The sequence below is a fragment of the Rhinatrema bivittatum genome, unplaced genomic scaffold (assembly GCF_901001135.1).
Source record: "Rhinatrema bivittatum unplaced genomic scaffold, aRhiBiv1.1, whole genome shotgun sequence".
NCBI classification, from domain to species: Eukaryota; Metazoa; Chordata; class Amphibia; order Gymnophiona; family Rhinatrematidae; genus Rhinatrema; species Rhinatrema bivittatum.
Window position 1 is genome coordinate 162,125 of NW_021820704.1, and position 25,575 is coordinate 187,699.

The 25,575-nt window shown below is 46.8% G+C and overlaps 1 protein-coding gene across 1 annotated transcript in view; it reads left to right on the forward strand.

Moving 5' to 3' along the window:
- The window catches only part of LOC115081976 (von Willebrand factor A domain-containing protein 5B2-like), a 269,330-nt gene that overhangs the window by 157,498 nt on the left and 86,257 nt on the right, over positions 1-25,575 (forward strand). Inside the window, exons 15-16 of the mRNA XM_029586215.1 lie at positions 12,204-12,406; positions 24,163-24,277. Coding sequence (XP_029442075.1) covers positions 12,204-12,406; positions 24,163-24,277 — 318 coding nt within the window. The remainder of the gene's footprint in view (positions 1-12,203; positions 12,407-24,162; positions 24,278-25,575) is intronic.

The window sequence follows — 25,575 nt, forward strand, 5'->3', positions numbered from 1 at the left end:
GCAGAGGCAACTAGTGCTCCTGTGGCATGCAACACGGGAAGCACAGCCATTTTGTCTGCTTCTCCTGCGGTGCAGGGCATGTCAGGGGAAGGTGAAGCTTTGTCTTTATTGTTGTCCCTAGCGATAGAGGCCTCGGAAAGGGCCCAGGAGGGGTCTGAGGTTCTATGAGAGGGGAACCTGAAGGAGTGAAAGCCTTTTCAGCAGAGTTTGTTGATGCACAAGATATTTCTGGCTAGAAAAGAAGCCTCAAAGTAAGGGGGCTCCATGCCCCCCACCCCCACAAGGTATAAAAGGTGTACACCAGGGAAGGGGTGTGGGCCCACCCAGGTCCTCTAGAAGGAAATTACTTCCTGGACCTATCTTCAAGAAGTCACCATTAGAGTTAGGGAGAGGATGAGGATGAGAACCCTGTTCCAGGCATGAGGATTTGCCTGGAGAGCCGTGGGGGTGGGAGTGGGGGTGGGGAGGAGATGTTTCCATAGTGGAGGGAGATTCTTTTGCAAAGAGGAATTGTTTTCCATGATAACTCAGGTGCTGCAGGAGCTTGGTATAAAGCAGGTGGAAGTGGAATTGTAGCATGAAATGGAGAATCCCATCATGGAAAGTCTTAGGGGTCCCACTAAGGCTTTTCCTTTCCACAGGACAGTGGAAACTGGTATTTAGGAAATGGGTTACCCTTGAGGTCGGAAGGGCCATGGCTAAGCTCTATCGATTGCCAAAGGGAGCCCTGGAGCTTTTATAGTTGCCCAAGATGGATGCTTTAGTGTTAGCAGTCACTAAGAAGACCATATCCCACTAGTGGGCTGTGCGGCCCTGAGGAATTCACAGGACTGCAATATGGAAATCATTCTTAAGAGACTGAGGTGCTGGTCTTTGGCATCAGGGCAGCAGTGTGCAGTGGTTTCATAGCTAGGGCCTATTTGCGCTAGAAGCAAAGGATTCCGGTACAGGACTCTAGGGACTGTTGTTCTGTTAAGGAAGCTGAGAGATTGGAGACCAGATTAGCTTATATAGTGGACACTCTGTATGATTCCTTCGCATGTCCTCCAGAAACATGATGTTGGTGGTGTCTACCAGGAGGCTCCTATGGGTACATAATTGAGAAGCTGATGTTTGGTCGAAGTTGCAGCTTGGTACACTCCCCTTTGTTGTTTGGGGAAGGTTTGGAGCAACTAGTGAAACACTTGGGGAGGAATCCAAAGGGCATAAGTTGCCCGAGGATAAGCCTAAGGAAACAGAATTTCTTGAATAGACAAAGGTACCAGGATGCCATATGATACAAACCAGGTAAGGGAGTCCCGTCCCAGCAGCAAGGCTCCAATAGGACACAGTCCTTTTAGAGGTCCTGTAAGTTGACCAGAGAAAATTCTGGACCAAACCTTGGAGCCCCTAAGGCTTCACAATGAAATGCAGTTGATCCAATGCTCGATAGTCAGGGAAAATCTGGCTCACTTTTATAAGGAGTGGACCAAGATAATGTCGGACCAGTGAATCCTCTCCATCAGATGAGATGGTTACACCTTAAGAGTATGCATGTCCGACACATGAGGCCTTTATGATTTTCCCTTGTACTGCAAGAAGCAAGATGGTCACAATTCGTTCCATTCTGGATCGCTTGCTGACCTTGGGGGAAGTGATTCCAATTCCCCTAAGGGAGCGTGGGCAGGAATGGTATTCCATTTACTTTGTGGTTCTAAAAAAGGAGGGTACCTATTGACCCATCCTGGACCTCAAGAAGATGAATGCTTCCCTGTGGGTGCCCTGGTTTCAAATGGAAACTTTGCAGTCAATCATTGCAGCAGTCAGAAAGGGGGAGTTCTTGGCTTCCCTCAATCTCCCTATTCGGGAGAAGCACCAGAAGTTTCTAAGGTGTGTGGCTCTAGTGGAGCAGCTTCAGTTCAGGGCCCTTCCCTTTGGTCTCGCAACGACTCCTTGCACGTTCACCAAGGTCATGGTTGTCATGGCGGTGACCCTCCGCAGGGAGGACATTTTGATCCACCAGTATCAGGCAAAGTTAAAGGACATGTCCCAGCAGTCAGTCCAGAGGATATTACAGTGTCTGCAGTCTGTAGCTTGGGTGGCGAATTTTGCAAAGAACCAGTTGATTCCATGTGAAATGCTAGAATACTTGGGGGCCCTTTTCGAGACTGGGATAGGCAAGATATTCCTGACCTCTGACAGGATTTGGAAATTGCAGGAGCAATTAGGAGAATGCTTCATCTTCAATCCATAGTGTTGGCACTAGATCTGGTTCCCTGGGCCTTTGCACGTATGTGCCTGCTTCAGAAGGCGCTTCTGTCAAACTGGAGTCCTCAATCAGAGTATTATGGACGTCGCCTTCCTCTGCTTGGTGATGCCAGGTCGAGTCTGTCCTGGTGGCTGGCACGGGCCAGTTTAGAAAAAAGAATAGGATTGGAGAACCCGGATTTGGTGATGGTGACCAAGGATGCCAATCTAGGCCATTTGCCATAATCAGTCTGAGCAGGAGCATCCTGGTCTATCAACTGGCTCAAGACCAGGGCGATTTGGTTGCTTTTGATAGTGTTTTGCCCATTAGACCTAGAATGGGCAGCAAGAGCACTGTCTGACAATGCAACAGCGGTGGTTTACATCAGTCACCAAGGAGACATCAAGAGTCAGATAGTATCTCTAGAGACCCAGGAGTTGTTTTGCTGGATGGAGAGGAATCTATTGTTTCTGTCAGTGTTGTATGTAGCTGGAATGGAGAACGTTCAGGCTGATTTTCTCAGTAGGCACACGCTAGATCCCGGAGAGTGGGAATTTCAAGTGAGGTAATGTCCCTTATTTGTTCAAGATGGCGTGTTCCCCAGAAGACTCTAATGGCAACCAGGGCAAACAGGCTCAAAGATTCTGCAGTCGCAGACAAGAGTTAGGGGCAAATGTTTTCGATGCTCTCTCCTGACTGTGGCCAAGTGGGATTCTGCTACATGTGTTTCCACTTTGGCCACTGATTGGCAGGGTTTTGCGAAGGATAAAGACTCATTGAAGGCAGGTGATTCTGGTGCCTCTGGAATGGCCACGGAAACCATGGTTTGCAAACCTGGTAAATCTGGCGCTAGACTGATCATTGAGGCTTGCACATCTCCCCAGCTTGCTCTTGTTCATATCTGTTTCTTGTATTGGTTTTAAACCTGTTGTTTTTATGCATGAGGAATGTATTAGGGTGCAGTTTTGGATTTCAGGAGGGAGAGGGTGTGTGTGTGTGTGTGTGTGTGCAAGGGTGGGCTGCGAAGGGCAGAATATTAGATGGATTGTACCTACCTCTCAGGCCATGGGTCCTGCCTGAAGGTCACTAGGCCTCTAAGAAGGGTACTTTTCCCTAGATGGTCAATGGAAGAGGTGGGTATGACCAGGATAGGGCTGCTGCCTATTTAGCTAGTTCAAGGGTTGCTGTTTAGTGGGGGGAGGGGGGGGGGACTGGGAGCTTTTTCTGGTTGTCAATAAAAGAAAAATGGGAAAGAGCGTGCATTATATTCTCTATCAACTTTGAGACCCTTTTGGTGGTGGTGGGGGGGGGGGCGGGGACGGGACATTTTTCACGCTGTATGGGATAATATCTATGCTCTGCAAGGGCAGAGTTCTCAGTCGAATTTGTAAGATACCCTTCCTTGGCAATTATGACTGTGTGTTCGAATAATGGCTCACTATCTTAATATCATCATTAAATGTGCTTGGCATTGCCTTGCCAGAGAAGAGGAAATGTATTTTGCAATATGCCAAAAAACGTAAGGCCCTAATACTATTGTTACAGGAGACCCATCTCACTAAATCTGAACATGAGAAGCTGAAATATGCTGGCTGAGGCAGATTTATCAGGCATCTACTACTCACATACTCAAGGAGTCTGTGTACGGATTGATAAACAGCTTCCATTAGTGGTCAATCAAGCGATTACTGATCCAGAGGGGACATTTGTTATCTTGTGATGTTCACTGAATACTTACTTCTTTACTGTGGTTAATTTATATGGCCTGAAAACTAATCAGCAAGAATTCTTCTACACACTGGCCTGGATTGGCCACTGTTGGAAACAGGATGCTGGGCTTGATGGACCCTTGGTCTGACCAAGTATGGCATTTTCTTATGTTCTTATGTTCTTAAATAAATTAACTGCCCTAGACACTACTGCCTTAATTATTGGGGGAGACAGAATCTATGCCCGGATCCGAGGCTAGACCGGTCATCAGCTAAAGAGGTAGCTGCAGTTTCTGTAAATGGCTAAAGGACTTGGTTAATGCTCTTAGCCTCAAGTCTGGAGGGAACATAACCCTCAGGGTAGGGGCTATATGCACCATTTGCATAGATACATGACCTATAGTAGGATAGATTATTTTTTATGTTCCGCTGGAATTTATCATTAATCAGTTGGGTGGATGTACTGTCATGTCATTTTTCAGACCATCACCCTAGTTAGATATTCCCTTGATTTCGATGTTATGAGACTTCGGGCTCATAACTGGGGACTAAATACCTAACTTTTAGGGGATGTGCAGTTCAGAGAAATGGTGGGAAAGGCAATTTTGGAGTATTTCATGATCCAGAATCAGATTATAACCCCACATTATGATGGGAATCTCTGAAAGCATACTTGAAGGGGTGCATAATTGCCTACGCAAGTCACAAGCACAAGCTGTATAGATCACAACATATCATAGCTTCTATTAGGACTAGAGATGGGGTAATGATGCATAAGCTGCGGAGAGAGAGTCAACTTTTGTCCCAACACTTCACCTCCTTATACACAATGCCGGAAGGGGAGGATTTAACTGCAATATGCTCCTTTTTAACTTCACTTTGTATGCCAGGAGTTCCCATAGGAAGTGTTGAGAGTTTGTCCGCATCTATTGGGCTGTCTGAAATCCAGAAGGCAGTGTCAGCTATTTTTAGGGGCAACTGCCTGGACCCAGATGGCTACCATGCTGAACTTTGTAAAACCTTCCTGGGCAAGGTGGCCCCCTTTTTGACAGCTTTATTTCACACTGCTGGGGAAAAGGAGTTTAGTCGTGGGAGTCTGGCTAAAGCTGTTATCTCACTTAAATATAAGAAGGGTAAGGACAGCTCAGATTGTAGTTCATATCATTTCATATCCTTGATTAATGTGGACTGAAATTAGTAGTGTGGCTGACCCTTTGGTTCATCACTAGATGGCTCTAGGTCCCTTACCATCAGCACTAGTAACAGCATTGGGATTTTGCATTTTCTTTAAGTCTTTCCATTGAGCTGACTGTTATTGGCTATCCCAGGGCATAAGGTGGAGCTAGAGGTAGAGAGAATGTGGTCATTTCAAGTTAGGTTTTAAGGAGTTAGGAGCTATTTTACTTTCTTCAACGCTAAACTGGACCCACTAAACCAGCCTGGTTTTTTTTGTTGCGTTTAGAGAAGAATCCAGATCAGTGCACTCCCTGTCTGAGAGGGTCTGCCTCCCTTTTGAAGAGAGAGAGGTTTTTGTAATTCAGATTTTTGATAAGTTTTCTTGTTCTGGGGAACACCCTGTGCTTTGGAGAAGGGCAACCCCCCCTAATCCTGAGAGCAGGGGCTTGGAGACCTGTGAGCAGCCCCTCTACTCCCTAGAGGAAGCAAGACCAGTGCCAGCACCACCCAGCGGGAGATATTTTGGATAGAGCCATTTTTCCCCTTTTTGTTCGCGTGGAGGTTTTTCCCACCCCTCTGGTGAAGGAGATAGAGAGCTGTGAACAGTACTGGAACATCAGGCTTCTCTCCCAGAGAGGGTCACCAAGCGAAGAAGAAGGAAGTGAGGTTGTGACATCAAGATCTGGAGATTCCCAACTGGATCTCCACCCCAAAGGGATCAGGACACAGGCTGAGGACATAAGACTGGACTGAGGTAGGAACTTTTTCATGGTATGGAGCTTCCCCCGTAGGATTCCCCAATCTACTGGGCTGTTTGCACAGATGAAACAGTGGCAAGCTCTCTCCCAGGAGCCAGAGAGATGGATACAAGCTCCCCAGCAGAGAGAGAATGTAAATAGTTCAAATGCACAATTTCAATTGTGGAATGTTTGTGTGACAGTGATGGAACATTTGGAAATAATTAGTGCATTTAAGTTGAACACCCAGTCTGAGTCCGGCCTGAAGAAACTACATCAGCAGAGAGCAGGAGAGATACTCCATCACCTGGGTCACAAAGCATTTCCGCTCACCCCCTGGGAGGGCAAGAAGAAGGGGAAGGATGGCAAGAGCAGCCTCAACTAATAAATACTTTTATGGCCATAGAGGAAACAGTAACCCCCTCCCCCCCCCCCCCCCCCCCCCACCCCCGACACTGACAAAAAGTTTGCGGTTCCAATTGGAACTAATGCCCTCATTGGTCAAAAAAGATCAGATGGGATTTATAAAAAGGAGCCTGCACACTGCAAATACTCGTAACTTGCTTAATCTACTATTATTATTATTATTATTATTATTATTATTATTATTATGTGTGAAGTGCACCCCAGGGTGGGTTATCTCATTAGACGCAGATAAGACTTTTCATAGAGTCTATTGGCCTATTCTGTTTGCAAGCCTGGAGTGATATGGACGCCCTGAAAGATTTCTAGCTTGGGTTCAGGTATTGTATGCTAGGCCATAGGCACATTTGCCAATAAATGGATCTTTATCCCCTTTTATTGATAGTGGGACACAACAGGGATGTCTGTTGTCCTCTCTGCTTTTTGATCTTGTTATAGAGCCCCTAGCAGAAGCTATTAAGTCCTCTGAAGACGTCAAGGGTTTCCAAGTGGGTGGAATAAAACACAAGATCTCCCTATATATGCCAGTGATGTTCTTTTGTATCTCACAGACACTTTAAGAACATAAGAAATTGCCATACTGGGTCAGACCAAGGGTCCATCAAGCCCAGCATCCTGTCTCCAACAGAGGCCAATCCAGGCCATAAGAACCTGGCAAGTACCCAAAAACTAAGTCTACCCCATGCTACTGTTGCTAGTAATAGCAGTGGCTATTCCCTAAGTAAACTTGATTAATAGCAGGAAATGGACTTCTCCTCCAAGAACTTATCCAAACCTTTTTTAAACCCAGCTACACTAACTGCACTAACCACATCCTCTGGCAACAAATTCCAGAGTTTAATTGTGCAATGAGTGAAAAAGAACTTTCTCCGATTAGTTTTAAATGTGCCACATGCTAACTTCATGGAGTGCCCCCTAGTCTTTCTATTATCCAAAAGAGTAAACAACCAATTCACATTTACCCGTTCTAGACCTCTCATGATTTTAAACACCTCTATCATATGCCCCCTCAGCCGTCTCTTCTCCAAGCTGAAAATTCCTAACCTCCTTAGTCTTTCCTCATAGGGGAGCTGTTCCATCCCCTTTATCATTTTGGTCGCCCTTCTCTGTACCTTCTGTTAAGTCTTGCCCAGCCTTAATGAATATTCTTAAAAAATTTGGGAGCCTGTCAGGATACATGGTTAACTATTGTAAAGCTAAAATTCTATTAGTGAATACTATTAGAAGACTGCACTCCTCCTTCAGGATTGTTAGTGATGGGTTTATAGATCGAGGAATCCAGATTGTGCCCAGGTATAAAGACCTAGTCAAAGCCAACTACAGTCGGGTGATAGTCAAGGTTAAGAATGATTTGGCAGCTTGGGAAGACTTGAACATTTCTTGGGTGGGTAGGATTAGCCTACTTAAGATGAATATTCTCCCCCGTTTGCTACACTTATTCCAGCACCTGCTCTCTAACATCCCAGCTTCATTTTTTGTACTGAATTGCACCGATCTATGGTTAGATTTATAAGGCAGCATAAACAGGCAAGAATTAAACTAAGTACGTTATGGAGGCCCAAGGGTCAATGTGGGATGGCGCTCTTAAACCTGCATCTCTACTATGAGGCCTCTAGAATAGTATGCCTTAAAGCTTGGTTTCACCCTAAGGCTGATGCCTCTTGGATTTCTATCGAAAGAGAGGCCGCTGGGCCACTGGGGTTGCGATCTATTTTATTTTTGCCTCCAACCTCTCCAGGGGTCCAGCAGGCTGTCCATGACAGTCTTTTCCTAGCACATACTTTGGGGGTGTGGAGGGCAGTTTCCCAGTTTTTGAACTTAATTGAGGATCAGTTATTACCACTTGCCCCCATATATCATAATTTGAAGATGTCTGGGTTCACTTTTGCTAATGGATATAGGGACTGAGCCGGGAAGGGATTGGTATTAATTACTCAAATATGGGTTGAGGTCGGGCTTCAAACTTTTGATGACCTAAAAGAGCAATTTGATTTGGGAGATGGCTCACTGGCGCACTATATCTTCAAATGTGTAGCGGTCTGCAGGATTTGATGCCCCTCTCTAGCTCCCTTTGGATGTTATCTGGTATGGAGTTATTTCAGGTGGCTCTAGACTGTAATAAATGGGGTATCTATTATATACCGGGGGATACTAGGAGCAAAATTTGAGTCAGAAACAGAACCACAACTAATTGTAAAGTAGAGCTAACGGCCAAAGACTGGAAGAAGATCTGGGAGACTGTGCATAAAATCTCTATGTGTGTCAGAAGAGTTGAATTAATGGTGAAGTTATTACACATGATCTTTCACACTCCTTGTTATTTTGTTAATGTAACCCGGGCAGCTTTCTGGGTTACCAATTAAGCCCTGGGAACATGCATGTTAGTGCAGTTACAGGCTGATACAGTAAAGTGCGCTCAGCTGAGCACACTGTTTTACCCACAGTTGGACGCACATATTGGATGTGTGTCCACTACACCTTATACAATAAGGGATTTAGCATGTCCAAAACACACGACCAAACCCTCCCCCTCGAAACTAGTAGCGCTCATCAAATGCAAACGCAGGCGTACATTTCTGAGCAGCCTAAAAAAGTGTACAGAAAAGCAGAAAATGCTGCTTTTCTGTACTTCCTCCGACTTAATATCATGGCGATAATAAATCAGAGGAACCAAAAGGTAAAAAAAAAAAAATTATTAAAAAAAAATGGACTAGCAGGTCAGGTTAGGAAAACGGACGCTTGTAAAATTGAGCGTCCGTTTTCCAAACCCGCTGACAGCCACCTCTCCTGGGCTTCCGCTGCTAAGGAGGCGCCTGGGGCGCGCGCTATTGTCCCTAGCGCCTCCTTTTTAGCGCGACCCCTCATTTAAATATGGTATCGCGTGCCCGGGAGAGGTGGCTGAGTGCGCGTTTTCCCCGTGGGTTTACACTATCGGCCTGCTAGGGAGTATAATTAGGGGGAGGATCCATTTGTTGCAGCTGAATGGATATCCCCTGCAGGAGGTGTAAGGGCAGTTTCAGAGGAAGGTTGGAGATTTTTTTGAGTTACAGTATGGCCTCCCTGGGGCCTTGGAATCCGTGCGAGATGCCTTAGAGTAGGTCAGGGCTCCACTGCTGTTCTCTCCTTCAGAGGTGTAGAGTGTTTGTCCAGGGACTAATTTGGCTTTTTGGACTTTTGCTTGGTAGGAAGCTTGTTGAACACCTGGACCTTTCCAGGACTCAGGGAGTAGAGCACCCTGTGTTCAAGATGCCCAGGGATAGGGAAGACCTGTCCCCTGAAGTGGTGGTGACCCATTGCAAGAGATCTCTGGTGGTGTTTACTTTTGGGGAACAGAAGATGTTAATTTTGAAGACCTGGGAGAAAGCGTTTTCTGCCCCTCTGTAAGATCTGCAGTTCCATCCTGGATCCCTCCCATCAGGGATCCCCATTAAGACCAAGGACATCTAACTGTGAGTAAGAACTCATCTACAATGGGAGGCCACCCATACTGAGTCTTCAGAGGCCCTGCAGAGAGGGAGAATGTGCTCTCTGTGTAGAAATAGGTTTTTGGCCATCTTGGAAGGGGTTTCCCATCCACTAAAGCATTGCCCTGCCCACTGGGAACGACATCTCACCTAATCCAGGCGGGTGGAAAGCCCTTGCACAGATAGAGGATAATAAAAGTTGTAACTAAAGAGGAAAAGAACGGTGGTGCTGGAAATTCAGATTGATTGTGCCATTGCTGTCTGCAGTAATATTCTTATTTTGGACACTAATCCAGTGGTCCCTGTGTTGTCTTTGGGCACACAGTGGATAAAAATTCACCTCACCCAGAAGGAAGTCAGTCACCCCGCCCTGGGACTTGGAAGGACCCCTTTCTGCCCCCGGAAAAGATTCACACCTTGGGAGTAAAGGGAAGCAGAAGAGCTGGTCAAGGTCCCTGCCCAGAAAGGATTATAAATAATTTTATGGCCCCACCCATGCCAAGCATGTACACCACGGTGAGGTTACATTCATATTTCTGTAGGAGCAGACCCCACTGTTCAGGGTGTGTGGGGAAAGGGCTACGAATCTACCTATCTCCATATGAGGTTAGGATGCCCTGGGGTTAAACACTTCTGTCAAATAGTTACGCAAGAAATATCTGACGTCCTCGGAGCTCTGGGGTTACAGGGGTTGGATGAAGAGTGGTCACTAAATATCGAACATTGGTTTCACATTTGCTCCTACTTGACCGTTTTGCAATTGCTACAAGGTGAGAAAACAATCCCAGCCCAGATTATTAGCGGACGCAGATCACGTACATTGCGGATATTGAAAAAATGCACTTTGCTCTGTCTGGGCAAAGAGCCAAATACGTTCAATATGGAAAGATTTTTGGAGACATTACAAAGCAGATGGGAGTATGTAATGAGTGTTTCTTTTGTGGATGTGGATCCTTGGACTGAGGTGGAGTTGGTGCAACTTGCAGGGTGGAGCCCTGAAGGTCCCCACCGTCAGCTGGCGGAATCGGATGAGACAGAGGCCCAGCTGGAGCTTCGCCTATACCAGCCCTTGTTCCCAGGTCTTAAGTGGAGGCCTCTGCTGAAGGTCAGAAGATGTGTTGAAGAGACTGGGACGAGCAAACAAAGTCAGTCAGGCTCAGGTCACTGGCAGGCGATGTACGGAGATGCCCAGGAGGCAAGCAGGGGTCAGAGGTAGCCGGCAGGAAAGTCTGAGTAGCAGGCAGAGATCCAAGGCAGACGGCAGGCAAGGCAGGTCCAGGGAGCAAGCCAAGGTCAATACCAAGTATCTGTCCAAGGGAAGGTGGGACAGAAAGGCAAGGCGGGAAGATGAGCAACACAGGAGGCAAGGAACAATGAAGAACTGAGGTAGAGAAGACTGAACATGGGAACCGACGGATGAGATGAGGACCACAAGAATTGAAGAACCAAGGTGCTGGAAGTGAAGACAGGCACGCAGGCAGGAAACGCTGAGGCAACTCGCACTGCAAGGACTGTAGGAGAACTGTTGCCGAGGTGAGGAAATCTAAGTCTGGAGGCTTTTTATAGGCCTTGCTGGATGATGTCATCGGCCTGCACTGCAAGGCTTTCCCACTGTGGGGCCTTTAAATTCATGCGCATCAGCTGCATGTGCACCTAAGGGGAAACGCGTTGGCAGGCCGACACTGGCGTCTCGCTGCGAGGAGAAGCAGGAGTTGGAGTGGCAGGGGGTGGGGGTGGGGTCCCACAATGAGCACGTCCTTCCCTGACCAGGCCCAGACTGAGAGGTGTGTGTGATATTGGGTAAGATGTCAGAGAGGAAATGCAAGGGAGGAACAGAAGCAGAACATGATAGAAACATGCTCCCTCCTCCCCCCCCCACCCCCACCCATTGTATTAAAATCCTCCCTCCCTTGATCTTGGAACCTCCCGTCCTACCTCTCTCTTATCCCCAAATCCTGGAACCCACTCTTCAGGCTTTCCTACCCCCTCCTTCCCTTCCTCAATCCCAAGAACCTTTCCTTCTCCCTCATCTTCCACATCTCAGATTCCTGATCTTCCTCATCCTCCCCTTTCCTTCTCACAATCCTCCCTTTTTCTCTTCACCCCATTCCTGTTCCTCCTCCCTTACTCTCTCCATTCCCGAGGTCTCCTCCCTGTACTGATACTTGAGATCCCTTTTCTTTACCCAATAAAAATAAAATAAACTATCCTAATCATTATATTGTAAAACTATTTTTATAATGTCATATGTTTGCCGATTTACTTCTACCCCTACGCTGCGACAGGAAGCAGATTCATGTACCTTAGACCTTCAGCTTCCTGTTGTCCAACCTCGGGGGGGGGGGGGGGGGTGTGCCAGCACCAGCACCAACCTCAACACCAACAGTGTCTAGATGTGCCAAATTCCTAAATCAGTCATTGGCTGTGAGTGCAGAGAAGTGTAACCTGTTTGTCTGTGCCTTGGCAGGAGACATCGGGCCTGCTTCTGGAGCATATTCAGAAGCTGAGGGCTGATATGGGAGATGCTAACGTTCTGGCAGCTCTAACATGGAGCCTGGGGCAGCCTGTCCATCGGGGTTACCCACGTCAACTCTTCCTTCTGACCGCTGCCACTGTGAATAACACTGGGAAAGTGATTGAACTGGTGAGACAGCATGCGAGCACCAATAGGTAAGAAGATGGGCCAGGTCTCTGTTACATTTCAGTCACAGACCTTCTTACATTTTGTGTAATGACAATGCTGCTGGACTCCCATCAGGGGATGCACACAGGGGAGGGGGATTGGTGTTTAAGAGGTCTCCTCATTACACTTTGAAAGCTTGCACCGAACAAACATAAGCTTCACATCTAAACCGAAGTAAACTGGCTTCTTACGCTGGTAAATGTTTGGGTGAAGCAAAATTGAGGGTGTGTAAAGGTAGACATGACAGCATGATAATGTAAGGGATGCACAAACGTAATCTCTGCCTCTGGAGAGAACGCACGTAAACTCCACTTTCTCACAGGTGGATACCTCCTCCTCATTTGGGTTTCTGCTTTTACCCAACAAGTGACTAAGAAGACAATAACGAGACAGGACACAATGGTGCAAACACTGCTGTGGCCTTCCTCTTGGCAGGTTTGGGGAGCCCTTCCCTAACAGTAATGGCTCTCAGATTTCAGATTTTTTTTTTTTTTTTTAATTTTTTTTTTATTAAACTTATATAATCATTACAGAAGATAAAACACAGATAGATCTCCAAATACTTGAAACAAAACACAAATTTCAACTTTACAGAAAACATCTTTTGATCTCATCTGTGATAATCTAGGACTGGTACTGAAAGTAATAACGAAACCTGTCTAATCTGCAGAAAAAAAAAGGGGCAGCATTTTATTGTTAAGCAATTACCAACAAATAACTGTGTCTGAACTATATATATCTTTTATTTACTCTTTCCTTATTACTAAGGTATATTACGATGGGATTAGGCATCTAGGTATTCTCGCAGCTGATCTGGATAATTAAATACGTATCTTGAATTTTGATATGTTAGAATACATTTGCAAGGAAAACGCAATACATATTTTGCTCCTTTTTGAATAACCCTTTCTCTCATAGACAGAAATTCTTTTCTCCTCAGTTGCGTGGTTAATCAGATTTTTAATATTCAACCTCAGAGGAGACTTTAATCTCCATATTAACGAAGTTGTGTCAATTTTAGATAACGAATTTCTATCCACATTGTCATTGCAAGTTTTTATGCAATTATTTCTGGGATCAACATTTGTTAAAGGCCCTACATCAGATTTAATATTCTGACATGAATAGGCTTTAACATACTGGAATATCAATTATATTGTATTGGAGATCAGAAAGTAGCCTTACCTGACCATAATTTTGTTTATTTTATAATCAGTGGTATTAAAATATTCCAAGTAGACCTTATATCAAAACCATGTCATTTTTGTTCTAAAAAAAGATTGAATCCCAAAAAAGGTTGTACAAGTCTTTCATCAATTGATTTTATAGGAAGAGCTTTCTGCTATTAAGTTAATTAATAATTGATATTCTGCATTGTTAATGATTTTGTATGTTTAAACTAGATGGTCTTTTATGTATTGAATGTACACCTCTTTGATTGGCTTGCACTTGTAAAAGCAGTAGCAACTTACCTGGGTCAAAAAACACAGAGCTAATAAATTCACAGTTTATTAGTGAAAAGGGATTTTCACAGTAACACTTATTGATATTCTTAAATCAACTTGTCTAGAGTGTTGAACATTGTAACATTTGCAGTTAGATCTGAGGGCCCTGGTAATCTCCCAGCCAGTGCTGCTATTGCTGATCCAAGAGACAAATACTGATCACATTATATGTCCTGTCACCACCCAGCTGTAAATTCCCCAGTTGAAAGGATCTACCTCATTCTCAGCACATTTTTCTCCAAGGATAAGCAGGATGGCAGTTCTCATACGAGGGTAACATCATCCAGTGGAGTCTGGCAGGGAAAACTTATGTTAAAGTTTCTAGAACTTTGAATGAGCCTCTCTGAGCATGCATTATACCACATGGCCAAGTGAGGTCCTGTCAACATTTCTTTTTCCATGGAGTGAATCTCTCACTTTTTTCCTTACTGTTAAGGATTTTCTAGTGCTTTTTCAGTGTTTTTTTTCAATGCAAAGTTACTGATGGGATTGTGTGGATCGACGCAGGTTCCCTCGGTTCTCCCCTCTATCTTCCCTAGGTAGGTTTTTCAAGTTTCAAGGTAGTATTTTTTCATATTCAATCTCCGGGGTGGCAGTACATTCCGTAACTAGTGGCCCTTGAGGGCTGCTGCTATCAGTTTTGATCTCGTGTCCCTTTTGTTTCAGGAGGACTATGTCTGTAACGGATCCCCATGTAATAGATGTATCTTTTGCTTGGGGTCATTGCTTGATACTCAGTGTGGCTGCAAAGGTGCACAAATAACCCCCAAAGGAGGCTGAATTTATTTGGAGAAGATGGACCAAATTCTTCAGGCACTGGAAGACTGATCCATTGACATCGGAAGCATCAACATCGAAGGACCTCAAAGCTGCATTGATGGCCATTGAGCCATTGACGTCGGTGGGGCCATCGGGTCTGTTGGCATTGGTAACTGTCAGGGACTCCGTAAATGGGCTATCGCCCAGCTCTTCAAGGTTGAAAAACTCAGGTTTGTCTTCTTTGACCTAGGCACTGGGGAAGGACTGTGCCAAGCATCAAGGGAAGCCAAGGAAGTATTGGCATTGATCTCCATTGATGCATGGTGCCAGGCACGGGGATGCTCCAGCTTTGTTTGAGATGCCCCTAAAGTGACCCTATGGTCCATGATTCCCAGGGGTTTGTCATGGTCTTCACCGGTCCAGATGTCCATCACCATTCCTCCTCTCAGTTCCAAAGAGGATCTGGTCATGCCTTCTGGCTCCCAGTCCATCACTGAAAATCTTTGAAGAAGAGCTGAAGAAGTGAGTGCAGCTAGCCATGGAGAAGGCACTGCAGGACCTTGGTGTTAGAGCGTTAATGGAACTGTTATTCTTCAAGCCGCTGCTCAGCTCCCTTCAAGTGCTTATCGGTGCTCTACTCACACCATCCATGGTTCCTTAGAGGAGGAACTTTCCCAAAGATGGGTCAGCCTTGGGGGTTCTGGCCCACCCGGCTAGTCACTTCAGTACATGTATTGCTGGTCGAGGACCGAGCACCTCGGGAGCCCTCCTCTGTCGATGTCAGTGAGAAGGACTCCCCTTTACTCATGGCGGAGAGGCTCCTCAGGATCTTCAGAAGACGAGGCATTGGATGGCCTCCATGCCAGCAGAAGGAAGTCTCCTATAAAAGATCTTTCCTTCCCAGTTTTGTCTGGCTGATGGCTGAGGCCTTCTCATTTACTTTACAAACGGAGCAGGATATCCAGCAGGAGATACTGGATATTCTGTAGTAGGTGGAGCCTCTTAAGGAGATCATAGCAGTCCCAGTCCACAAGATCTTTATGGAGTTGTTGATGAGGATGTGGGAGAACCCTCTCTCAGTGGCTTCCATTAACAAGATGTTGCGTCCATCGGTCGCAGTCGGCTGCGACCGCTCTGCCTTACCTCTTTTCTACCCTTTTCCTCCTCCTTGGGCAAGATGGCTGCTCCAGTGCCGAAACCCTCGGCGTCTCCAACTCAGCATGGGTGTCCCAGTCCACCATGCTCCATCCTGTGGCCACCTAGGGCGCGCGCGCACGTTGCCTATGCTTAAGTTCACATCATTGCGGGAACCTTGGGGGCGCCCCCACAGTATGACGTCAATACCTCCAGGTATTTAAGTCTCCACTATGCAATCTACTTCGAGTTAGCAAGGACTTCGGTTTAGCTACTCTGACCGCTCTAAGCTGCTCGCTTAGACGCCTCGCTACCCTCCGGGGAATCTCGCTCCTAACGAAGCTCTAGGCACCCGCTCCTCGGGGACCTCTAGCTTCCACCAACCCTTCGGAGTTTCTACTAACTAGATAACCGCTCCTTGGGGGTCTCTCTTTATCTATTTCAGGATCCTCTGGACTATCAGGTACTCGCTCCTCAAGGGCCTATCAATCCAGTATTTTCCACATCACGGACCTCTGGTCCCACCATCTTCATTACCAGGAAGACGCCTGCACTAAATTCCTGTGAGTACTTCTATGATCCGGTTCTCCAACTCCACCCACCAGGCTTGTCTTTTCCTGCACTGCGGGTTCCTATATGCCTTGAACATCTGGGTGAGACTCTACATCTGAGACTGTCTGAACGTATTGGCACCTTACCGGACTACAGTGCCTTCCCTTCCTGCCTCATACCATCTATCTACAGCAGTACAATAAAGCTTTCCACCTACAAGTGTCTGCTCTCTGAGTCTAGCTAAACGCTGTGGTTCCCCACGGGGCCCCTCCCCATGGGAGGAGTCATCTCCACTGCGACTAAGGGTCCATATGATGCCACAAACACAACACAAGAAGGCGGACGTGGTCTACCTCATCCAGAAGGCTCCCAGATTCCACAAGCGGCTGCCACACCAATAGATAGTGGTTGAATCCACTCTCAAGAAGACCACGTGTACTCTGACCCACTCCTCGGTGCCCTCTAGGAGGGTTCCAAGGGTCACGGATTCTCTTGAGAAGAAGGTATTTCAGGGATCTATTCTCATTGCTAGCGTAGCAGCCTACCAGCTTTTCATTAGCCAATACAGGTGGGATATCCTGAAGCAGGTGCAAGAGGTGGCCAAGCAGCTGCCGCAGCAGCAGCAGGACACCCTCCAGTCACTGGTGAATAAAGGTCTGGAGTGCAGAAAATATGGGGTCTACTTGACCTATAATATTTTGGAGGTGGCATCAAGAATCTCAGCCGCAGTGATCAGTGCCTGCAGACTCACTTGACTGCGGGCCTCAGATCTCCATCAAGAGGTGCAAGAAAGGCACAGGAGAGAATCTGTTCAGAAATTGCATGACGCATGCAGTAGCATAGATTCATGATCACTGTACAATGCTCCAGCAACTCTCCAAAAGCACTCAAGTCCAAGCTTCATCATCTAGGAAGTCCTCGAGATCCGATCCAAGGAAGCCTTTCTTCCAACCGAGGAGAAATTATCCTCTGCTGTTTCAGTCCTGGCAGTAACAGCAGGCCCTTGTAGCTGTCCCAGGCAACAGAGGGCTCCTAAATCCTAGACAGCACCTCAGTCAACTTTTGGTATGGAGTTTAGACTGGAGTGGATTGGGTGTAGCCAAGACCCTGGTAACTATGTCAAAGGACCTTCCGGTCAAGGGCAGGCTGTGGTTCTATGTGAGCCAGTGGCCCAGAATAACCTCAGACCAGTGGGTCCTCGACATCATTCAAAGCAGTTGAGCCCATTCCACTGGACAGAGAAGGTGAGAATTCTGTTCCCAGTACTTCCTGATTCCAAAGAAAACCAGGGATCTCCATCCTATCCTAGACCTAAGGGTCTTGAAAAAAATTTCTAAAAAGAGAAAAGTTCAAGATGATTTCTCTGGCCTCCTTGTTCCCTTTTCTGCAAAAAGGGGATTGACTAGGCTCTCTCAATCTAAAAGACACCTACACTCACTTTGAGATCTTCCACAGCCACTGGAAGTATCTCCGATTCATGGTGGAAAAACAGCACTTCCAGTACCGCATTCTGCCGTTTGGATTAGTGCTGCCCTGTGGGTCTTTAGGACAAGCAAAGTAGGTTAGATGCCAAGAAATGTCCGATTACGACTTTTTATTGGAGTTTTCCGATAAATTTTTCCAATTAGAGGTGAGACGATACATGTTGATTCTCCACATCTAAAAATATCAGGAAGTGATTGATGTGAGTTGAAATCATATACATAAAACATTCACTTCAGACAGCCCCTGAGACAGCCCCAATGTGGGGGTGAAACTCGGCTTGAGTCGGGTTCCTTTTATTGAAAATACGTCTCCAATAAAAAGTCATAATCGGACATTTCTTGGCGTCTAACCTACTTTGCTTGTCCTCACAGCCTTCTTAGATAGCCTACCCTCCTGCTTTGTTGGTCCATCACCTGTGGGTCTTTAGGAAATGCTCGGCCATGGTGGCAGCACACCTTCACAGACTGGGAGCCTACGTTTTTCCTTATCTGGATGATTGGCTGGTCAAGAGTACCTCTCAGGCAGGGGCTGAGGATTCCATGAGCTCGACCATCTGGGTGCTAGAGTTACCAAGGTTTGTCATCAACTACCTTATTTCTGCTTGTCACCTCAATTGGAATTTGAGTCGTTCTAGACACTGCTCAGGCCAAGGCCTTCCTGCCGCAGCAACAGGCCATCACCTTGATTTCCATCACAGCAGAAATTCAAAGGAGCCAGCAGATATCAGCGTGGCACATGTTGAGACTGTTGGGCCACATGGTAGTACCATACATGTTACTCTCTTGGCACATCTGTACTTGTGAAGAGCCCAATGGATCCTAAGGTCCCAGTGGCTTCAGGTCACTCAAGATCTGCTGGACTGCATCCGAGTCACTCTGGGACTCTTTGTCCTGGTGGCAAGAAATTTCCAATTTAGAATGAGGGGTGTCCTTCCAAATTTCTCAGGTGCAAATTGTCTTATCAACAGTTGTCTACCTTGCCTGGAGTGAGCATGTTGATAGGGTCAACACCCAGGGTCTGTGGTCTGCCCAGGAATGTTTCTTTCAAATCAACTTCCTGGAGCTCCATGCTGTGGGCTTTCAGAAATCAGCTGTTCAACAAAATTATGTTGCTCCAGACAGACAAACAAGTGGTGATGTACTACATCAACAAGCAGAGAGGTACAGGCTCTTACCTCCTGTGTTAAAAAGTGATCCAGATATGGTCTTGGGCCCTCTCCCATGGGATGGTGCTCAGGGCCACATATCTGGCTGTCTGGATAATGGGGTAGTGAACAGACTGAGTTGCTCTTCAGACCCCTTGAATGGTCAACAGACCAAGGGTTAGTGAACCGGATCTTCCGCCTCTGGGGAACCCCAGAAGTGGACCCGTTGCGGCCCCTTGGAACAGAAAGGTTCCTCTGTTCTGTTCCCTGTTAAGGGCACATGCTTTTGCCCTTCATTGGGGCCAGGTCTACCGAACACGTATTCTCCAGCTCCACTGGTGGCAAAGGCTTTGTTGAAGCTCAGGGAGGAACAACAGGGCTATGATTCTCATAGCTCCCCATTGGCCAAAACAGGTCTGGTTTCCGCTCATTTAAGAGCTGTTCATCTGTGATCAGACTGGGAGCGGGACAGGGTACGGCATCCCAACCTTCAGGCCTTGTCGCTCACAGCATGGATGTTGAAAAGTTGATCCTGCAACCCCTCAATCTCTCAGAAGATGTGTCTTGTGTCCTCATAGCTTTCAGAAAGTCTTCCACCAGGAAATCCTATAGACTGAAGTGGAGGAGGTTTGTCATGTGGTGTGAGCAAAAGGCTCCAGACTCTTTCTCCTGCTCAAAATAAAAACTGCTTGACTACTTTCTACACCTTTCTGAAACTGGTATCAGACCAACTTAGGGTTCATCTGAGTGCGATTGGTGCATATTACCATGGTATAGAGGGTAAGTACATCTATGTACAACCTATATTTGAACATTTCATGTTGGGTCTGCTTCAACTGAAGCCTTCCTTAAAGCCTCCTGCTGTGTCCTGGGACTTCAGCGTGGTTTTAGCTCCTTTTGAGTCACTGCACTCCTATGACCTGAAGTAGCTGATCTGGAAGATCGTATTTTAGGTAGCAGTCACTTCAGCGCGCAGGGTCAGTGAGCTCCAGGCCTTGGTTAGTTATCCACCTTACATTAAGTTTTTTCATGAAAGAGTGGTCTTGTGTACTCATCCTAAATTCCTGCCTAAGTTGGTGTTGGACTTTCATCTTAACAGGTCCATCATCCTGCAAATATTCTTTCCCAGGCCTTGCACAGTTTGGACTACGAGAGAGCCTTAGCCTTCTATCTGGAGCAGACAGAAGCCCATAGTCCACTAAGCTCTTTGTTGCTTTTGACCAGAACAGGCTGGGAATCGTCATTGCCAAACAGATGTTTTCCAATTGGCTAGCAGACTGCATCTCCTTCTGTTATGTCGAGATGGGATTACATCTTGTGGATCATGCTAAGGCTCACTCTGTCCAAGTCATGGCAGCATCGGTAGCCCACGTGTGAACAGTCCCCAAGGAGGAGATCTGTAGAGTTGCGACATGGAGTTCCATCCACTTATTCATATTGCATTACTGTTTGGATAGGGATGGCCAATGCAACAGCAGGTTTGACCAATCTGTCCTTCGGAACTTGTTTAAGGTTTAGAACCCAACTCTGCTCCTGCCTAGAGCCTGTTATTTCTGTTCAGGGTGCCCCCGTCCCCCTCCTGTTTCAAACAAAACATGGTAGTTGTGCTTAATGGCACCAGTTTTGTTGGTTCCCTTTTATATCGGGGGGGGGGGGGGGGGGGGCTGCCTGCAGGTAGGGATTGACCCATGTGTGAGGATTGATGGGATTGACCCATCTTGCTTGATCTCAGAGAAAGCAGAGTTGCTAAATTGTAACAGATGTTCTCTGAGGACAACAGGATGTCAGTCCCCACAAGATCAACCCCTCTCCCTTTGCAGTTAGGTCTCCATGTCATTAATTTTTCTTTAATTCTGAGGGGACCCCCGCATAGCCACACGGTAAAATGCATGCTCAGAGAAGTTCAGTCAGAGTTCTAGAGCCTTTAACATACGTTTTCCGTGCCAGGCGCCATCGGATGCTGTCACTCGTGTGTGAGGACTGACATCCTGCTATCCTCCAAGAACAGGTAAGCAACTCTGCTTTCTCTACTACAATCTATTCTGAATTCAGCTACACAACTTATCCTCCTTCAGCATTGCAATGACCATGTAATCCCTCTTCTGAAGTTGCTATATTGCCTTCCTGTCTACTTCTGCATATAGTTCAAGCTTCTCTTACTCGCTTATCTCTGCATTCATTCTTCAGCTCCTCTCTACTCTCACCCTACACCGTTCCTCCACTGCCACCTCCTCGCTGCACTTTCCACTTTACTCTGCCATCTGCCTGGAAAAGACTTCCTGATTCAGTGAGTCACACTTCCTCTGGCCATCTGTATCCCTTTAGAAATGGTACCTAGCATTTATGCTCCTACCTGGAGCACCATATCCAGAAGCCTTTAGCGGGATAACTCAGAAATTATATGGCTAAATTGATATTTGACCTGGGTGAGAGTCCAGCGTCCGAAATTCAGCACCATTCGTTAAGTATTTATTGATATGCTTTACCCCTGAAGCAGTTAATGGTTTATTTATTTATTTTAACTCTTCTATACCGTCGTTAAGTTAGTTAACCATCACAATGGTTTACAGAAAGGCACTATAATAAAAATTACGAGTGGTATAGCTTACCAATTAAAAACATGTGCCATCATAGTATGGTTACAATTTATACAATAACTATGTGTGTAGTTTAGGCTAGCTAGCTGATGTGGGGTTACAGTACCGTTATAGGCTTGCAAAAACTGTGTTTTAGTAATTACAGTTTTTAATTGCATAAAAAATATTTTTTTAAAAGAGAACAATAGGAGATGCATTGTGGATATTGAAATAAATATTGTTTTGGATGCATGATTGAGAAGACCAATTTGCACTTCTATTAAAAGTAAATTCATATTTGGACATTTCTCCAGTTAAATTCTAGCCAAATCCCTTATTATCCAGCTCGGATTTGGATGGATAAGTTAGGGGCATTCTAGGGACGTAACTAGAAGGAATAGTTAGCTGGATGCATTATTAGTCTAACTCCTATATTAAGAGATAGCCAGATAACTTTTTCAGTTAAATCTAGTTATCCCGTAACCCTGTCCTAAAGTTAGCTGAATAGACTTATCTGGCTAACTTTAAAATAGCTGCATATATTCAGTGGCGTGCTTCCACTGCTGAATTAACAGGATAGTTTTATCCGACTAACTAGCCAAGCTGCACAGCAGCTGAATGTGAACCCCCTGTTGTCCATCTGAAAATCAGAAAAGAAAAAAGTTCATAAAAAGAATTGTATAAGGGAGACAAATAATAATGAGGTCCACATTCAGAGGCATTTTCCTGGATAAGTCAAGGCTTATCTGGCTAATTGCTGACTTTTGATTAATTTGAACACTTATCCAGCTAAACTTTAACCAGAAAATGTAGGAGCATTTGAGGGGGATTTCTGGGAGGAGTTAGGTTAGATGGATAAGTTATCTGCAGGGCTGGCACTGGGCCTAGGGTGCCGACTGTTAGGAGGCATGAGCGATGTGGGTCTGCGAGCGGTACTGCCACCAGTCATGGGCCCACGTGGCTTGCGCATCCTAATGGGGGTGGAGGTGTGGCCGGGTGGGAGCAGGCACAAGGCAGAAGGTGCCTGGGGCCCCTAATCCCCTTGCACCGGCCCTGGTTATCTGACTAACTCTGATATTCAGCCGGATAACATTTATTTATTTATTTAGACATTTTATATACCGTTGTTCCATATAAAGATCACAACAGTTTACAAAATTAACATTCATAATATAAATCAACAAATGTTTTCAGTTTAAGGGGTTAGTATTCACAGCTTACTGGTTGTGCCATAGAGCTGTTCTAAAGTTAGCCAAATAAACTTATCTTTAAGATAGCTGTTCATATTCAGCAGTGCTGCTGGCAGGATGGTAGGACAGCTGCAGAGAGTTGGGAGTGCGATGGCAGGACAGCTGCTGTGGGATGACAATGTGATAGCAGGACATCTGCGCTGAGCTGGCAGTGTGATGGATGGTCAGTGACAGTTTGATGGCAGAGCAGCTGCTGTGAGATGGTGGGACATCTGCAATGAGATGGCAATGTGATAGCAAGAGTGGCGTATGATCGCAGGGCAGCTGCTGTGAAATGGCAGTGTGATAGCAGGTCACCTGTGATGTGATGGCAAGACAGCTGTGATGAGATGGCAGTGTGATGGCAGGGCAGCTGCTGTTAGAGATGGCAGGACAGCTGTGAGAGATGGCAGGGCAGCTGTGAGAGATGGCAGTGTGATGGCAGGGCAGCTGCTGTGAGAGATGGCAGGACAGCTGTGAGAGATGGCAGTGTGATGGCAGGACAGCTGCAGTGAGAGATGGCAGTGTGATGGCAGGGCAGCTGTTGTGAGAGATGGCAGTGTGATGGCAGGGCAGCTGCTGTGAGAGATGGAAGTGTGATGGCAGGACAGCTGCTGTGAGAGATGGAAGTGTGATGGCAGGACAGCTGCTGTGTGAGAACTGGCAGTGTGATGGCAGGGCAGCTGTGAGAGATGGCAGTGTGATAACAGGACAGCTGTGAGAGATGGCAGTGTGATGGCAGGACAGCTGCTGTGAGAGATGGCAATGTGATGGCAGGGCAGCTGTGAGAGATGGCAGTGTGATAACAGGACAGCTGTGAGAGATGGCAGTGTGATGGCAGGGCAGCTGCAGTGAGAGATGGCAGTGTGATGGCAGGGCAGCTGTTGTGAGAGATGGCAGTGTGATGGCAGGGCAGCTGCTGTGGGATGGCAGTGTGATGGCAGGACAGCTGCTGTGAGAGATGGAAGTGTGATGGCAGGACAGCTGCTGTGTGAGAACTGGCAGTGTGATGGCAGGGCAGCTGTGAGAGATGGCAGTGTGATAACAGGACAGCTGTGAGAGATGGCAGTGTGATGGCAGGACAGCTGCTGTGAGAGATGGCAATGTGATGGCAGGGCAGCTGTGAGAGATGGCAGTGTGATAACAGGACAGCTGTGAGAGATGGCAGTGTGATGGCAGGGCAGCTGCAGTGAGAGATGGCAGTGTGATGGCAGGGCAGCTGTGAGAGATGGCAGTGTGATGGCAGGACAGCTGCTGTGAGAGATGGCAATGTGATGGCAGGAAGGCTGCAGTGTGATTATATTGACAATGTCCTTAATTTTGTTCAGATAACCTCATTGATATTGAATGTTTCTTAAGATGTTTCAGCTTTGGCTTTGGCTCCAGTGTCTGCCACAGACTTCTGAAGGGGGTGGCGAAGGTGAGCGGAGGCAGAGCAGAGTTCTTCTGCGAGGGGGAGAGACTACAGCCCAAGGTAATTCCTTCTTGCACTCTTTCCAGGTCACTGAATGGAAGCTGGGATCCCCCTGTATCAGCACCAGGGTCTTTAAAAAAAAAAAAAAATCAAACCTTTCTCTCCTTAACTTGCTTGAGCTCTGCCTTGCTTCAGCAGCGTGGAGGTGAGCACACTCATGGGAGTGTGCTCTGGGGCCGCTACTGGATCTGTGAGCACACACTGGCCTCACAGAGCCCCCACTCGCAAGCCCCCCTCCCGCTAGCTGCTGCTGCGGTTATCATTAAGGAGAACGGGGCAGGGGAGTGAGAGTGGAGTCAAGGCTTGAGAGCTGGGGAATGGGAAAGCCCCTGGAGTCAAGGAAATGTCCACTGATTGATTACCACACTGTTAAGGTGGTGCTGACGACCAGCCCTCCCTTTCAGAAAAACTGGCCAAGCCAACCAAATACTGGCCAACTGGGCCCTAAAGCCGTCCTGCTAAAAATTGTGCCAAGTGTTGCCATAGCAGAGTTTGGGTAAAAGGGTAGGATTGCCAAATTTAAAAAATAAAAGGAACCTTCAATCCCCCAAACTCAATCTCAACTTTCCATCTCCTGCAGGCATCCCCACAAGCCCCCCTCCTCTTCCCTGTGGACGGTTTATTCTCCCCCCCCCCCCATGACATGGACCTTCCCTTCTGAAACAGGGGCTGGTCCTAGGCCTACAGCGCCCGCATGTCTAATCCCTCTGAAAATCAGAGTATAAATCAATCAAATAAATAACTGTAAAGGAGGCATTGGCAGCTGTGAGACACATGGGCTGGGGACTTAGCTCGTGCACACTCTACTCCCAGGCCCTGCTGTGGCCGTGCACACGCGGGCTCTGCCCCCAACCTCCTCCTCTCACAGCTGCTTGCAGCTTTAGTGTCCATGCTGGGGCTAAAGCTTGAATTTACCAATAGGCAGGGTAGACAAGGGCCCAGAAGCAGCTGCCCCAGTGCGTGGCAGTGATTTCCAGTAGCTGCTTCTGCAGGACTGACATGTCATCGGAGAAGCACCCGGGGGTGGGGGTGGGGGTGGGGAGATGGACGGCTGTCGCACACCTAAGGGAGGCTGGGGGTCTACATCTGCCACTGGCTGGGCCTAGGCCTGGTCTCTGTTTCAGATGAAAAATGTCTGTGGGGGAGGGCACAGGGACCATGAGGGTTGGGAGAGTGGTTTTCTGCTGGGGAGGGGAGGGGTTGGCAGAATGCCAGTGATTTAAATTGCTGGATGCTGGCCCTCCTTTACCAAAATCAGGAAGAGCAGAGCAATACCGGGCAGCGGGTAACTGTAAGTG